The sequence below is a fragment of the Camarhynchus parvulus genome, chromosome 2 (genome assembly GCF_901933205.1).
Source record: "Camarhynchus parvulus chromosome 2, STF_HiC, whole genome shotgun sequence".
NCBI classification, from domain to species: Eukaryota; Metazoa; Chordata; class Aves; order Passeriformes; family Thraupidae; genus Camarhynchus; species Camarhynchus parvulus.
The window spans coordinates 52,334,835-52,351,794 of NC_044572.1; the positions used below are offsets into that span (position 1 = coordinate 52,334,835).

A 16,960-nucleotide genomic window follows, 5' to 3' on the forward strand; every position below is an offset into this window, starting at 1 on the left:
AAACATTTGTGAGCACACTTATGTTCCTTGCTTTCTGGAGAATCATGATTAAACTTTAAAATGTATATTTTAACCTAAAATAAAACCAGGGACATTCCCCTACTTATGTCACAATATGTTAGCCAGAGGAGACAATTGCTACTATTTTCCATTAATCAGGCTTGGGAAATGAAGACAGAGCCTCTTCTGTTTGCCCACTACAACAAAGCTTCACTCATCCCCCTGTCATGGATCACACTGCTTCTTTCAGCGTGGTTGCCTCAGAGGTGAATTTTCCCCATTGTAACACTCTATTTGGCAGAAGGGCATTTTCATTTCATTTTAGTTTCCTGTGTAGGTAACCAACAGAGGAATAGAATAAGAAATGACACATTTTGTGTGAATATTGTAAATGCGTGGCAACACTATGCCTGAGGTATCCCCAAAGAAAGTCAAGGAGGAGTATATACCTTAGGTCGTAACTGTGTCTAATCCACAAAGTAGCCTGAGATCTGTGACAAGTATTGCAGTAGATGACCTAGGAGATCAGAAAGTTTGCTTTCACTGCCTCTTGAAAATTGATTTCCACCACTTAACTCCATGCCTCTTCTTCTAGTGCAAATGCTTTGATACCATGAGTAAGTATAATCTGCTCAAAGTAGGATCATAAACTGTGGGGTGATCCCATGGAAAGTCTGCCACAACACCACAGCAAGCAAGAAGTTTGTTGAACCATAGGTTTTGAAACCCCATGTGCCGTTGTTTCTTCATAGATATCAGTTATATTTACCATCATCTTGGGTACCTGGTATATATCCAACACATATTTTTTTAGAGAGAGTTGAAATGTCACACAGCTTTTGTGGATTTTCCTCACAGTTTTTTGTTGCTTGCATGCATTTTTAGTTGTGTGTCTCTTTTAAAGTGATGTACTTTATGTTGAACTTTTTAACCGTGAAAAGAACTTTCTGCAATTCTTTGCAAGCCTTTTTAATTCTTGAATGCAATTGTGAAAGTAGCACTTTTCATTAAAATATGTCAAAGTTTTACCCAGCTGTTAGCCAGTAAGTCATAAAAAAGATTCCTGTGAGGTAGGCAGTGCATGTTATCTTTTATACATGCAGACATAGCACTGTTGTACCACCTGAAATTCCATCAGGCTCCAAGCTCTGCAGAAAGTGACAAATGCTAGACAGGTATACTATTTATAATGGATGAGCTAAGCAAGCCAGCTCTGGGAGTTGGATTGGATTTGATTGCAAACAATAATATGACACAACCCCTGCTGTGGATAGTACACACATTGTGAGAGGCAGTGCAATCTGGCAGCATGAACACCAGACACAGGCATGATCCAGAGCCCTGAATCCAGCTTCATGGTACACCTACTGTGTGGCTTTCAGAACACCTTCTTCCAATTCCTTGTTTGTTTAGCAACAGCATGTTAAACGATCATACCTCTCTAAGCCACTTCAATGCAATTTATAGCTCAGCTTGATGATGGACTTCAGAGAGGCTTTTTAAAGGAATGACATGAAAATGCAAGAAGTTATTTGAATAATTTTGTGTTTGAATAATTTTGTACAGTTGCTGACAATAAACTTGGAATCTTTCCCATGAAGCAATTAATCAGATTATCCTTCAGGGGATATCTTCTACCCCAGCAAGAATGTTTTCATTTCCAGTACAAAAGTGAATGGTAGAATATTGACCTTCCTGCTTTCACCAATATAAAAGTATTGACCAGTACTGAAAGCAAAGCTTTTCTAGTCCAAGATGAGAAGGCTGTGTCTCCTCCTGTCCAATTGTTCACACATAATATAAAACAGTCCCTCATTTTTGAGCCATGTGGATTAGAATTTATGCTTCTGTGGGATGTCATTTAATTCATTTCTGTGTTGGAGTCTGTGGATGCAGTAAGGGTCAATTTGAAGTCTTTGTTCTGCTTAGCAGTGGTCCATCCAGTCTGCTAAGCTATCATAGGTGAAGAAATGGCCTGCACAATAGAAAGAGCTGGTCTAGATTACTTTGTTCCTTGTGGGAATGGTTAGGGTCTTTCTGCCTCTACAGATAGAATGGGTGAATGGTTTTCCTTGCCATCTGAGATGATTCATGACATGAATTGTTAATTAATCCATGCAGCTGCTTTCTTATATGCACACCTTCTTTGTTCTCACATGCCTTAGATTATATTTCCACTCACTACCCTGTTGGATTTGGGACATTTAGGTACAAATTCTCATTGAGAAATTGATGGGAGTATTCCCTTACTTCCCTGGAGTGATTTCTTTTTCATGAGATTCCATGCATGTTTTTAATCTGATGGTCACTCTGCTTTGTGTTGAAGCACAAAACTTACATGAATAATTTTCTTGATAGAATATATTGGTATTATCAGTCCTCTTCTGTATTATTAGGATTCTTTGTTGAAGTCACATACACATGGTTATAGCCATGTTATTCTTGTTAAAGCGTATTTCTAGTTTGATTCTTGCATCTGATGAAGCAAATTTAGAGCAGCTGTGAGTATGGGAATGGAGAGCCAACAGCTCTTTCTATCTAGTCCTATACTTTTCCTTCTTACAGCTTTTTCTGGTTTTTCTTTCTGCCTCATCCTTCACCATTGTCTTTTCTTTTTTCTTTTTCTTATTCCAGTTTATGGCTCACTGATTTCATAAGTTGCACCAAGACCTCAGGTTCAGCCTCAGGTCATGGACATCTAGAAAGCTGAAATAGGGATGTTGGCATGAAAAGAAAGTGGAGATGACGTGGCTTAATCTGCCAGTCCACAAATAACTTGGTCAACAGAGTTTCTGGCCGTGCAATCTGAGTGCCATTTTGAAAATAAGAAATTTAATTCATTCCAAATTTACTTTTGCTTCTCTGAATAGAAATTAGAATACAAGGTGGTGCTGGCAAAGCAATATACAGAGTGAAAAACATCATAATGACCTTGCAAGTTGTTTCTCTTGGGATCTTATAGCTAACTAATTCAACCCTTAAGATGTTGATTAACATCTCTGTGTCTGGAGACCGAGGTGATTTGTTCAGGGCATAATCCCAGAAAGCATCAGTCTTCTGTGATGCTCTTGCTGCAGCTTAAAGCTGTTCTTCCTTAGTGACATCCCTATGACACACTTCCTGTCTTCCTGAATTTAATGAATATCCTAGTCAGTTTGAAAGTGTCTCTGGGAAATAAAGTTTGCCCTTTGTGCTAGGAAGTTGATGTGAGCCACTCACTTCCAAACATCTTGTTTGAAGCATATACTAGCAAAACACAACAGATCTTAACTATCAGGAGTAAGTGAGCAGTGCAAGTTACAAGGAATTTATAGCTTTTAGATGTGAATTATAAGAAACAGTTCTTATTTCAGAGAGACACACATTTTATTAGGTATTTTTTGCTCCCTAGGCATCACACAAGAAATTTTGCAGCTGAATGTTTTATTTCCTGATACCTACTGCATAATAACATGTCAAAATTCTTTGCAAAGTATCCTTTATTTTATGACTATGGCTTTCTCCTCCTTTACATAACAGCACTGGTTCATGTTATGAGTTCTTGCTATACTTACAAGTACAGTGACAATCTGTTCCTCTCTTCTATAGGCAAATATTCCCATTGGCTTCACTGGTAAGCTTATCTGAGCCTCTCCGCTCTGAGCCCCATCCTGTGGGCAGTTCTCTAGCCCTTTCAAAGGTTTGCTTTCATTGCGCCCAGGGAAGTCTGGCTCTTTACCACAGAATTATACAGGCAGAACCACAGGCTATTATTGATGGGAATAATTTCCTCCCACATCCTGAAGTCTAGGGCCAGCTGTCCTCTAAGCAGTGTGCCCCTCAAAGTAACAAAACCAGAATTTTATCCAGAATACTTTTAAAGCAGTAGGTATTTACTGAAACTTGTATAACTCCCTTCCCTCTCTTCAATTCACAGCTACCTCATCCCTGAACTCCCAGCTTCAACAGCTTCAGCATCTTCAGCAGCTCCAGCATCAACAGCAGCAGCAGCAAAGCCAGCAGCAGCAGCAAGCTCAGCAGGCACAGACTCCACAGCCAACCCAGCAGACCCAGCAATCACAGCCACAGCCATCAGCACCACCACAGCAGAACCAAACACAGTCCCAGAGCCAGAGCCAACCACCTCCAGCCTCACAGTCCTCCAGCTCCCCTCAGAAACCCAGCCAGTCACCAGGGCATGGCCTTCCATCTCCTCTTACTTCACCAAATCCATTGCAGGTAGGATGCCACCAACAAATCCCTAAAGGTCTTAAAACAGCATGTGCACTCTCTCTCACTGCAAAGAGAAATGAAGCAAAGGCTACACCTTCTGACCACACAGGCTGAGAAATTCCACTTTGTATTACTCAATCCTTATGGGCATTCAGTTTATAACAGCTAAAATGCCTGATGAACCAGAAAAACATACCTAATGATGGTTCTAGGATGCTGCTTCCTGAAGAGTAAATGTCTTTGCTTTTAAAGTCTCCTGTCATAAAACCCATAGAAAACTTTTGAATTTTTTTCCAGAGATTCATCATGTGACATTCACAAAAGACATTTGCCCAGCAGTCACTCTTTAGGATAGCTTAAGAAGGTAACAATATTAGCAGTTCATTAGGAGATGATCCTGAGTGTCAGCTTCTGCTGATGGACATGTGCAAGGGGTGGATGTGTTGCCTTTCCTCCTTAAATCACAGTCCTAATTTTTATCCTGCTAATAATCAAATACTTCTGTTAAGGTTCTTAGTATAGGTTCCAAAGCTAAGGATGCCAATTAATGCCATTCACTGATGCTCACTCCAATGACATGGTTATTTTTTAACAGATCAGCAGCTACCATATCTATACTGATGCTCAGCTCTGCCCATCTTAGAAGTTCTGGGCAGAAACAGGAGAGCTCTGGTCCAGTGGTCCTATTTTCTTAGAGCTGGGTGTTCTTGTGCTACATGTGTTGTGCTACATTCACACTGTGCAAGAACAGCTTTGACTGTACCCATAAGTGGTGTGATTCTGAGCGCCAGAGTAGTCTGTGAAGTGAGTGAAGTCTTATTCACTAGGCAGTGAAACTGCATTTAGAAACCAGAAAAGTCTCTATCAACTTTAGTCTTTACATTTTGAGAGACCACTTAAAATATTTTATCCACACTGATGGATTTGGATCCATTTCCTGCAGAAATAAAACTGCATTAGCTTAATAATTAAGCAATCCTTTTTTAGACAATTAAGGAAAGTGGTTTACCAGAAGCTTTTCTTGCATGTGGCCAGTTAAACCTGCATTAATCTGAGCTTCAACTAAATTGCATCAAATCTGATTTTTAAAAATTGTTTAGATAATAGACTTAAAAGTCTGCAAGAGATGTGTCCTTGCTTGCTGAACTTTTTCTTAGAGTAGACAATAATGCTTCTAAAGCTTCTTCTCTGTATTGTCTTAAGGACTATATATGCATCACTTAAAACCCCATCTATCATGTTAGTGAGTGCTTTGGGGCTTTTTTGTATGCAGATTATTGACATTCAGAGACAGATATTTTCAGGGGAGCTTCTGTTACATTTTATTGCCTTGGTACAGCGGTAATGTATGCACACTAACTGTACACATGATATTTTGCTAAAACTGCCTGCTAAATATTGTGTTTCAAAAGTCATTAAGTTCTACAAACAAAGCAAATGCACACGTAAATTAGAGTTGGAGTTGGGAAGAAGTTGGATTATCTCAGACAATATACCTTGAGAGGGTTGTACTACCTGAATCTGAGGTCTTAAGTCTTATATAGCCTTTGGTCCCAATGGAAATCTCAGATGAATGTTAGTATTTTCAGTCCCATCTGTGATATTTCATGTGCTTTCAACTGTTAGCTTCCCTGGGTCACCTTTCAGTTTCAGAAGTACAATAAAAGTAAGTAAAAGCTTTCCTGTTAGATGCCAATAACAATACTTCCACATAGATACCTTGGCATATCACTCTCTTTAGCATCCTCATGCTCACAACTACCTATCTGAGGGCAGTCTGGAAGTGGCAGACAACAGAAGTGAAAGAAGGGAACCAAGTACTCTGAGGTGTTTTTAGTTCAAATACTATCTCTTGAATGCTTTAGGAATTGGGATTAAGCTTAATGAAATAACCAGTGTGAGATCTGGCATTTCCCCTGGGGAGAGCTCAGCCAGTGCTGCCGAGACAGTTGCATGTCTGGTTCACTTTCAGAGCAGTAATGAAGGAATTAGAAGTAATTAGGTGTTAGTTCTGGCTCAGCACTAAAAAGTTGCTAATAAATTGTTAGATAAGTAGTTTTAATGGTCTTTCCTCTCTGATCCTCACCATTTAAATAGCCACGAAATCCCAAAGTTTGTTTGCAGATTCAAATACGTTGTGTATTGACAATCACAAGAGAAGCCAGAATTGAGCACACTACTTCAGCCCTCACCTTAAGCCATGTGTGTAGTGTCATTACTTTGGTCTTCTAGCCATCTCTACAGCATTTCTTCAGCAAGTTCAATACAGCTTAAGCTTCTCTAGAAGTAATTAAAACTTGAAGCGTGCTCTGTCATATTACCAGGCATTCTGAGACACTTTTATATGCAAACAAGTGACACTAAGAAATATTTCCAGAGGAACTGATGTTTTACTTTGTATATGGTTGTTCAGGTACTTTTCTAAATCAGAGCGGTGGTGACATCTCCTCCATGAAATTTGTCTTTCCATTCGAAATCCTGCAGAGAAAGGCTGGCTTACCCTTGTACATCCATCTTGAGGATTGGATCTGAAATTATTTTCTTTCACATAGGCAGTTAAAAAAAAAAAAAAAGGAGGGAGCACATATTTGGCAGCAGTTCCTCATAATAGCTGCTTAGAATGTGGATTTTTTTAATGTTCAATGCTCCAGCATAAAAATCAACCTGCAACAAAAGTCAGAGGTAGTATGTCCTCTAGGGTAATGTTCTTTATGAACTAGAGTGAGATGGATTTTGTTTGAAGAATATTAAGGGAATAAAGAACAACTAAGTTAAAGTTTGACAGCTAAAATTTCATTTCTGAATTCTTGACTTTTTTCATGTGGGCTTTATCCTCTTACATTATTCAGGACCTGTCTGAAAGATATTAGTTTAAAAAAATGCAACCTCAAAAAATTGTCACGGAAAGTCAGTAATTCAGGAGAATGATTGTGTTTGTTTCAAAAAACTGAAGGATAACAGCAATTACATCTCAAAATGTACAGATGCTGTCATGTCCTTCAGAAGGTAAATTAAATGACAGTGACTTGCTTAGGTATACTTGGGTGAGGTACTTTGCTAGGTGATCAGAAATTAATAATGCCAGTGCAGTGTATACCAGCTAAAAGTCTCAGAATTATTCTTGTCAGATTATTCTGTAATAATTTTATCACTATTCTTTAAAGGATTCAGTGGGCTGGACTGTAGTTACAGAACTACTTTTCATGGGGTCTTTTAATGATTGTGTAAAAAGATGTAAAATCTCCCTTTCGGTTCCAGGATATGAATTTTTTGCTAACATTAATGAAGATACTCCAGATTTACACTGATAAAGGCAAACATTGCAGAACCAGAGTGATGGTTGATTTGCCAGAGACAACAACCAGAGAAGAATTTTTAAAAGCTGAGCTCTCTTTCAGGAAGTGGTGGGTTAAGCAGATGACATAAGACTTTCATCCCTCCCTTCTAAAATGGTGAAATTCCTCATAAAGATAATCACGGTCTGATGTTTATTTTCATTGTGTCAATTGATTGAGACAAAGAAATCCAGAGGCAAAAGACAACCTATTTCACATTGTACGTTGAGGACTTCAAAACCTTTACTTCTGGGAAAATATACCTCTCCAAATATGCTTATCCTGTGAATGTTTTGTGTTACTACATGAAAAACGTATGAGTTCTTGAATGGTCAGCATGTTGCAACTTCAAAGGATAGATATCGCTTTAAGACAGAACATCTTACAGAGTTTCCATGCAATTAAAATTTTGGAGTCATAAGAACTTGATTAGATGCAGTATAGAATCAGATGAGCTTAGTACTAAGTAGCTAATTATTCTGCTTGACTACCAGAATAAGGCACTTCCTACCAGTAAAATATATTTAGGTGGCTCCAAAGAAAATTTTTAGCTTCTGGTGCTGACTCTTACTGTGTATTTTTGAGACATGGATAAGATGAATGTACACATAGCCAGACCTGCAAAGGGAGTGCTACACTATAGGAATAGATGAATTCTCAATGATTTCTACTGTTCTGTTTGTGTGTGAATAGGAACAGACAAACAGGAAATCCCCCAGAGATTTTCTTACTGTAAAATTATTCTGACCGTTTTCAGAACTCTTTCCTGAAGAGTCTCTTTTGTCACAGAAGTCTACCTACAGTAACTGCAGCTGATGGAAGATGATGAGTGAGAAAAAATAACAATAAAAATAAAGAAGAAGGGAAGTGAGGAGATGACAACAGCACAAAAATCTTCCAAGTTATAGCAAACTTTAGGATCCCAAAACCAGAACCTCCTTCAGATTAAATTTTCATACTAATCTTAAATAATGTATTTGGAAACTCAACACTTTTATAACAAAGGAACAAAGAAAAGCAGAAAGGCTGAAATACTCAACTACAAATGAGGGAGAATATATACACAGATGTGTGAGGCTCCAATAGTCACACAAAAATAACTCCTCCTTCCCTTTCCACCTACCCTCATTCACTGGTTAACTTCTTATTAAGGCAAAATCAGCTTTGAAGAAATCTTAATATTTTCTGAGACTTAGACATATATACACATCTTTAAGATACAGAAGTCACAAACAAGTCTGTCAGCTTGATAAAGGCCAATTTTTCAAGGATTATGCTCATGGTCTGTCTTTATGACTGTGTTTGCATTCAAGACTTGTTATATTTTTCTCAGATTTATTGACTCCTGAGATTAGGGAAATTTGATTGAATTTATGACACCAGTAATCCCACTGAGTCTGGTGGGTTTCTTTGTTTTGCTAATATTTTCTAACTTCCTCTGCATAAAATACTGTGCAATGTATGACTGATTGAATCTGTTCCCAAGTTGCTTAGTAATCAATTTTGACAAAAATATATTTTATAAATTTTGAGTAAATTCAGTGCTTCACATCCATTGTCCAAAATCTCCTAATTTTTGGTATCAATAGGGAGTGAGATAACCCACATCACAAGGTGATATGTGATATAGACAAGAAGACATTTATTTGAGAAGGTTCATGTCCATCCCCTGATGAGAGCGAGCCAGCTGAAGTGCTGATCTTGGGTAGATATCCAGGAGATACTGACAAGACCTAAGTCTTAGCTCTAAACTGATGGCATGGAAAGTCCCCTGCAGTCAGCTAAATTGAGTTAAGCTCAGTGATCTGTTGAAAATACTTTGCTTATTTCATCTGCTGTTCATTTCAAATTGAAAGATTTGAACACTTTGTTCTACTGAGAGTTTTGGCTTTCTGTGTAATCCTGTAGTATTGTAAAGACTTTTGTGGGTTGATAAATGGGATTTCATGGGCAGAACAAGCAAGTACTTGTGTGAAAATTTCCACCAGCGAGGAAGTCATGGTACTCAAGTACCACACACACACACATGGTTATTACCCACTGCAAATGCTGTTGTGATTCAGGCACTCTCCTTTTGATTTGGTGATCTTCTTTTTGCCAGTGCACTCAGACATTACTGTTAATAAACTTGAGCTTTGCTTGAGAAATTGTTGGGCTTGAATTTCAGTGCCACCAGGGCCTCCCTTCTTCTTTTCCTCTTACCTCTTCTGGCACTTCCATGGCCATACTCATCCTTTCTGCATCTTCCACCAGCTGGGCTGCTCTGATATGGCAACATGGCACTTTATCCTGGATGGACATTCAGGAGCCTCTCAGCACTGTGCTCTACCCTGGTCCTAGTGCACAGTAGAGACATGCCAGCTGGTTTCCTGCTATAGCTAGATTGTTTGATGGCTTGTACTCATTCCAGATCTCCTTCTCCTCCACAGTCTTCCTTCTCCCAGTAGTTCAGTGCTTTTTGGGGTCTTTTAGGCATTGGGAGTTCCCCCTGTAAAGCTGTTTGATACTGCATTTAAACAGAGCAGAGATGTTTAAAGAATCTCAAAGAGACTTTATAAGCACACCTTCTCATTTCCTGAGGAAACCTTCTCTGAGATAGAGCACTGGCTGGCTGGTCCATCCAAATATACTCTGCAGCTGTTGCTATTTCAGAAGCACAAGGAGGACTGGTGTCTGACTCACATTCAAAGCCAAGGAAATTAATCTTTGAGCAAAACAACTGCCATTATTAGCATCCAAGGGGCAGATGCTGAGGCTAATAATGGAAACCGTTTGCTAGAGAATTCTCTGAAGGAGAGTGGAGCTGTTTGCCCAGCAAACAACTTGCTCTGGCTTCTGAAATGGGAGCATTTAATAAACTCCCTAAAGCAACTGAAGTATTTAATACATGGAAAAATAAATAACATCCTCCTAGAACAAATTTAGGAAAGGATACACATCCCATAAGGTCTTCTATTTACAAAGCCTTTCTAGGTAGAGAGCAGGACCCTTGGGGATCTTGAGGACAGAAAAAGTTGATACAGCCTCTCAGGTACTCTTATAAATCAAGTTGATCTGTTCTGTTAGCATTGATTTCTCTTTATTTTTTCAGTCATATTTCCAAAAATTTTTAAAGAAAGTATAGAATATTCTAAAGCATTACTTTATTTTCCCCTATTTTTCATATCCCCCATCTCTTTGTATTAAAAAAAATGCAAGTCATCACAGGTTTCTAGTCTTGCAGGAAAGTGATTTTTCTACTTGGAAGCAAGTGGACTGAATGACCACTGAGAACCTGGTGGGCTTGGGTCTTATTGAATCTGAGGAGTAATATTTTGTAAGTGGTATAGCCCTGATGTTATATTATTAAAGCTTATTGTGCAAAAAAGCACCTAAAAGAGGTTGCTCGGCTCCTACATACTGCTAGGGAGAAAAAAAAAGCCACTCTAGACTGTGTTTTAAATTTTAATATTAAGCCTTTTTTTGGCAGCATGGTTGAGGTCTATCGGAGTGTCCACTTCTGGATACTGTTGGTGGTTTTAGCAGATGCAGGTGTTTAAGAAGAGTAATACTTTTTCCTTTTTATTGGTAGCCAGAATGTTTTGAGAGAGTAACTAAGCACAGGCCTGGAGATTATGAAATTTGCTTAAGTGTTAATGGGTTGATTGCTGAGTTACAGTCTGCCGTCTTTACTGGAAATTGATTGACTAGTGCTGCAGGTCTTCACACTTGACGCTCGGATTTGACTCGAAAATTCTGCCAAGTCTTTTACTCTGAAATTTATCTTAATTAGATCTGAAAGACCTGCCACAGCAGAATAGTCACACCGATTAAAATGAAAAACAGGAGAAATTACTGATCAAATTAATCATAATGTCGGGTTACAGCTGTAGGTCTGATGTAATTTGCCACTCCAGTGAGTTACATCGGCCCAGGCAGAGGAAAGCGAGCTGGTTTTACGCTGATCCGTAACACCAGGCAGCTTCAGGCAGCCCATCAGGATGCTTGTTCCTTTCATTCTCTTGGCTTATTCTGACCTTAGAGGTGCAACTAGAAACAATTTAGGCGAAAGAAAAAATATCCTTTTATCGAAGGGGTTAGACTGGAAACATGAGCTTTCCAATCCTTCATTTTTTGCCCTTCTCCACCAACCTTCTACTTTTGTTTGAAGTAATTAACAATTATGTGAAAACTGGAAAACTAGTAAGTCAGAGGTCACCACCTCAGCTACAGTCAGAAAATGCGTCTTTCTCAGAAATCCTTGTGGGTTAGGACATGAGGAAGTTAGGATCATTTAAACAAATGGCCATTTAGCAGTACATGTCCTTCTGTCATGGTTTGATACTGGCCAAACTCCAGACACTCACGAAAGCCAGTCATTCACCCTCACCTGCCACAGCTGGACAGAGGAGAGAAAAAAAGTTCAGCAAAGGGTTCATGAGATAAGGACTGGGAGGAAACACCGCATGGGCAAAGCAGGTTCAACTTAGAAGTACAAAGTGAATTTGTTACTAACAAAGTCAGAGATGGATAATGAAAAGTAAAATAAGCCCTTAAAAACACCTTTTTCCCCAGCCCCTGCCTCCTTCCCACCAACAGCACAGGGAGACAATCATGTGAGGATTTTGGTTAGTTTTTCACCAGAAGTTTTGTTCTGCTGCTCAGGGAAAGGAGTCCTTTCCCTGCTATGCCATGGGGTCTCTTCCCACAGGAGATCGCTCTCCATTAACTTCTCCAATATGGTTCCAATCTCGTGAGCAGCAGTCCTGCCAACACTGCTGCTAGGTGAGCGCCTCCCACAGGGAACAGTCTCCCCAAAACTGGTGCAGTGTAGGTCACTCTTCCACGGGGTGCAGTCCTCCAAAGACAGGCTGCTCCAGCATGGATACAGGGGCCCCCTCTCCCCACCATGTCTCCCACTGGATCACAGCCTCCTCCAGGGCATCTACCCACTCCAGTGTGAGCACCTCCCCCATGGGGTGCAGGTGGATCTCTACACCCTCTATGAACCCCCATGGGCTGCAGGGGCACAGCTGCTTCACCATGGTCTTTACCACAGCCTGCAGAGGAATCTCAGCTCTGGTGCTTGGAGCACCTCCTGCCCCTCCTTCTCCACTGCGCTTGGTGTCTCCATGTTGTTTCCCTCACATGTCCTCACCTCCTCCTCTTCTCTGGCTAGAAAAAATCTGCCCCCACTTTGTTTTGATTTTCTTTTCAAATGTGTTATCACAGAGGCGTTACCATCATCTGTCATTGGCCCAGCTTTGGCCAGCAGCATGTCCATCCTCAGAGCCACCAGGGACTGGCTCGTCTGGACATGGTGGAAGCTTTCAGCAGCTTCTCACAGAAGCCACCTCCATGGCCCCTCACTGCCAAAACCTGTACCATGAAAAACCAACACACCTTCTTAGCAAGTAGGAAATCAATAATGAGACTTGATAATTTGTAGATACAATGATCCTAAAATTTATTTTTAAATTTTGTACTTATCATATTCTACTATGTATTATATTTTTTCTTTTTAGTATACAAATTACCAATTGAATCTATGTTGCTAGGTGATGGGCTGTGGGTCTTAAGGAGCCCCAGCATAATATTTTCATCTGGAAGAGATGCCTTCTGCAATTCACGCATTTGTTCCACCAGCAAGGTTTGGAAGACTTTTAGGACAATTTTTCTTGTAGCACCACTGTAATTTTTTGCTGTTTATCTGGGACAAAGCCAAGAAATAAAGAAGTTTGCCACCAGCTGAGAAAGGAAATGAAGTAAAGGAAAGAGAGCAAGGAAGGATAGATGGGCACTATGAGTCTCAAGAAAAAAAAGAAGTCTAACCTCTGAAATACACACCATTTTTGTTATGATACTGTAATATCTTAGATTACTCAAGAAATTTCTAAGTGTTTTTTCTTCCCAACAATGATGCAATTCTATAAAGTTGGTTTCTCCCTTGCCCAAAATGTCCTTTTAGTTTTCTATTTTAGGCCTGGTAAATTGAAATAACTAAGTGTACCTTTTGTTTAAAATCAGCTTAATGGATTTATAAAAAATTATCATACTGAATAGTCTAAAAAATATTGGCTTAGGAAAAGAAGTTGAAAATTATTTAAATTCATAGTGATGATTTGAAATCTGCTAGAATACTTAATCATTTTCAAATGATTTTTTGGTTTTTTTTCATATATTCAATTTTCCCTCTTCATTTGCATCAGAAATTGCATAACTTAGGAAAATTTCAGATAATTTCCCACAGGACAGACACTTGACTTATTTTGGATAGCTTAGACATGACCTAATATCCTGTGGGGATTCCAGTTGGAGAACCAAGTTAGGTTATGTTTGTGAAAGAGACTGGAAAGCAAAGCTGAACTCAGCTCCAGAAGACAAAAACTGACACATGAAAACAGCACTTCATATATTGCTGGGATTCTCCTTTTACTAAAGGAATCATGATGGTGAATTCTGTTTCTTAAAGGAGATGAGATTTTTTAAAGCAGCCATCACCCCTGCGATGTCTTTGTATAACTATTAAGAAATATTTACATGCTTGTAAAAAGCATTGGGGAAGCACTCAGATTTGGGAGGATCCTAGGCTTTGAGCAAAAATGCTGATGCTACAAAGAAAACCCTAAAATATAGGTCTAGTCACATTACAGAAGGGTGCTCTTTACTAGAGATAGCCAGTAAATTGGTATCAAAAGATGATGCTGAATGAATGTGATAGTAAGTGATATAAAAATTGTTCGTTTTTAATACACTCATGATTTTCACCACAGTAACCCTATAGCTCTCTTTTCAGCCTTCTAGAGAACCAGATCCAGCTGGAGTGCTCTCTTTGTCTCTTAATGCTCTTGTCCCACTTTGGGTATCCTTGTGGATTGATGGCTCCAGCTGGAACAGGACAGAAAATGGTAGAGGGCTGATCTCCTTTTGGTCTTTTCTTAGGAACTTGGAGACACCTTACAGAGTGACAAGTAGAGCTGCCTGTGAGGGTGCTCCATGGGCCATGGGGCAGATGATGAGGACTAGGGTTGTACTGGGATCATTATCTAGGGAGGAGCAAGTAAGGTGAAGTCAATCTCATTCCCAGGATTCATCTGAAGGTGCAGTTTCCATCAGTGTATTCCTCTAGGACTGGGCCTGATCTCAGGGAAGAAAAGGAATATGTTGGGAGGAGGAGAAGGGAGAAAAAAAAAGTTGTTGTTACTCACAGTGCCTTTATTCCTACTGGCCTATTATAATGAGAAAGAGAGAGGGAAAAAACCAGCATTGGTGTTGTAAAAGACTGAAATTTTATCACTGATCCGCATTCTGGAATAAGATGCTGTGTGCATTTTTTCCATCCTACCTCTGTGTCTGCAACTTTTTACTTTATAACAAGACGTAACTCTGCTACGAGGGAAGCAGGCAGAAGGTTTCTCACAGCACTCAAACGAGACAGGAGCAAGCTCAGCATGCTGTTATGGAGGTCTCCTGCTCTTCTCCCTCCCCAGCTCTATAGAAATGCAGCTGCCTTGTTTGGGTTTTTTTAGCTGTCTTCTGACTCTGAAACATGTTCTCCATGCAATCAAAATATGTTTGACAGAATTTTCAGTTCATGTGAAACAAATATAAAAATAAACAGATCTTGAGAAAACCAAGCCATTCTAAAAATCCTTGATGTTTTCCCCATAGACATTCAAAGACTATGTCTAGGGGGAAATCACTGGCACTTCAAATGTAAAAGCAGGTGTAGAGATAAAATGTCAGTCCTGTAGACCCAAACTTGGCATTCCATGCTCTCATGAGTGAAAATTGCTGGAAAAGAAGAGCGAATTCTTTTACTGCCATTTTAAATGTGCATATTTAACTCTAATCTCATTATCAAATTATGCCTTTGCTTACTGAATTAATTTTTGACAAATTATTTGCATCAGGAAACAAAGTGATATAGTAAATATGTTGTTGGAATCAGGAGCATGAAACTGCAGCCCCAGGTCTGCCACTGTCTGGGACGTCACTTTTTTTTTTGCTCCTTTGTTGATTCTCCCACTATTGTTTGATCACCACTTTATACTGGAAACCTTTACAATTTTTGGTATAATGCAATGAGGTCTTGATCTTGCATTGAGCTTCTAAGTACCGCTGGAACACTGATCCTACAAAAGCAAGGCATATTCAAGGAAGAATCGCATAGCCCCCATCACTCTCTTGCTGAGTCGTGAATTCAGAGTAGCATTGCTGTTCACTTCAGAGTACATAGAATTGGTATCCATTTTGTTTTCAAGTATATTGAATATTTTGAAGTTTCTGTCAGCTGCTCAGTGTGCTGTCAAATGCACTAATGAAAGGTTTTCCTAAAGTTAATTTTCCTACTCGTAATACAATACCCAAATTTGCTTTAACACTTGAAAAAATCCATCCATACTAAAGAGAATCAGTTTCTTAATCCTAAAATTAAAGGTTATTGCATGCAAGAGAAAATAATTACATGCTCAAAGTATGGAAAAAATAAAACTTTTTTAATATGTAGGTATTTGTATAATTAAAGACTAATCAAGCATGAAGGCTGCTGACTAAACCAGAAAATGAGATTGTTGGCAAGCAATATTGTAATGTAAATGCCATTTTTGTTTAAGTACTAAGGAGCTGGAGAAATGATATCCTGAACAGATTAAAAGCAAACAGCATTGATAATAAATATTTATCAGATTTCAAATGAAACACACAGAGATTTTTATATTTTACGTGCAAAATATATTGGCATTGAAGTATTCAGTCACTTTTCAAAGGTTTGGTCACATCTTCTCTTTAAAATGTTGATAACAAGCACTCACTAGAGATAGAAATGGCTTTAAAACTCAGTCTTAATCTGTAGCAACATCAGTAATGTGTAGGCAATGGAAAACAGCTAAGAGGTTCTTAGACAGTTAACTACAGATTTATAAGAACAATTCTTGGGGCTGGATAGTCAGAATTTGAGTGGTCTAGATGTGTTTTATTTTTCTTTTTCTTTTTTCCAAAATTAATTTTTCAAAAAGAGAAGGGAAGCTACTGAAGCTTAGATCCATGTCATGAAACAAATATTTAGTAAAGTATTTATGGAGGGCTTTTGTATGTACATAAATTAACCCAATATAACCACCATTTTGTTGTAGAGGACTTATTTAATTAAAGGTCTGTATCATCTTGAGGCAGTGTTTTAAGTTTGTGGTAAACTATTGCACTAGTTAAATATGCTCATCATACACCTTTGTGTTATGCCATTGCAGCCTTAATCTTGTTTAGAAGTGGATATAAAGATGTTTGGATACCACAGGGGTTCAGAAGAATGAGGAAATGCTAGGACACCGAATGTGTTCCTATTCCCATTCATTTTCTTTTCATTACACTGTTCCCAAAGTTGGCACTACTCAGCATGCTGAGGTCCAACAGAAACCATCTCTTAATAAAGTCTG

General features: G+C 38.9%; 1 protein-coding gene across 2 annotated transcripts in view; it reads left to right on the forward strand.

The window, feature by feature from the left end:
- POU6F2 (POU class 6 homeobox 2) overlaps positions 1-16,960 on the forward strand; it is a 308,976-nt gene that overhangs the window by 210,815 nt on the left and 81,201 nt on the right. For both annotated transcript variants that reach the window (XM_030971869.1, XM_030971870.1), the window contains exon 5: positions 3,917-4,218. In XM_030971869.1, the coding sequence (XP_030827729.1) occupies positions 3,917-4,218 (302 nt within the window). The remainder of the gene's footprint in view (positions 1-3,916; positions 4,219-16,960) is intronic.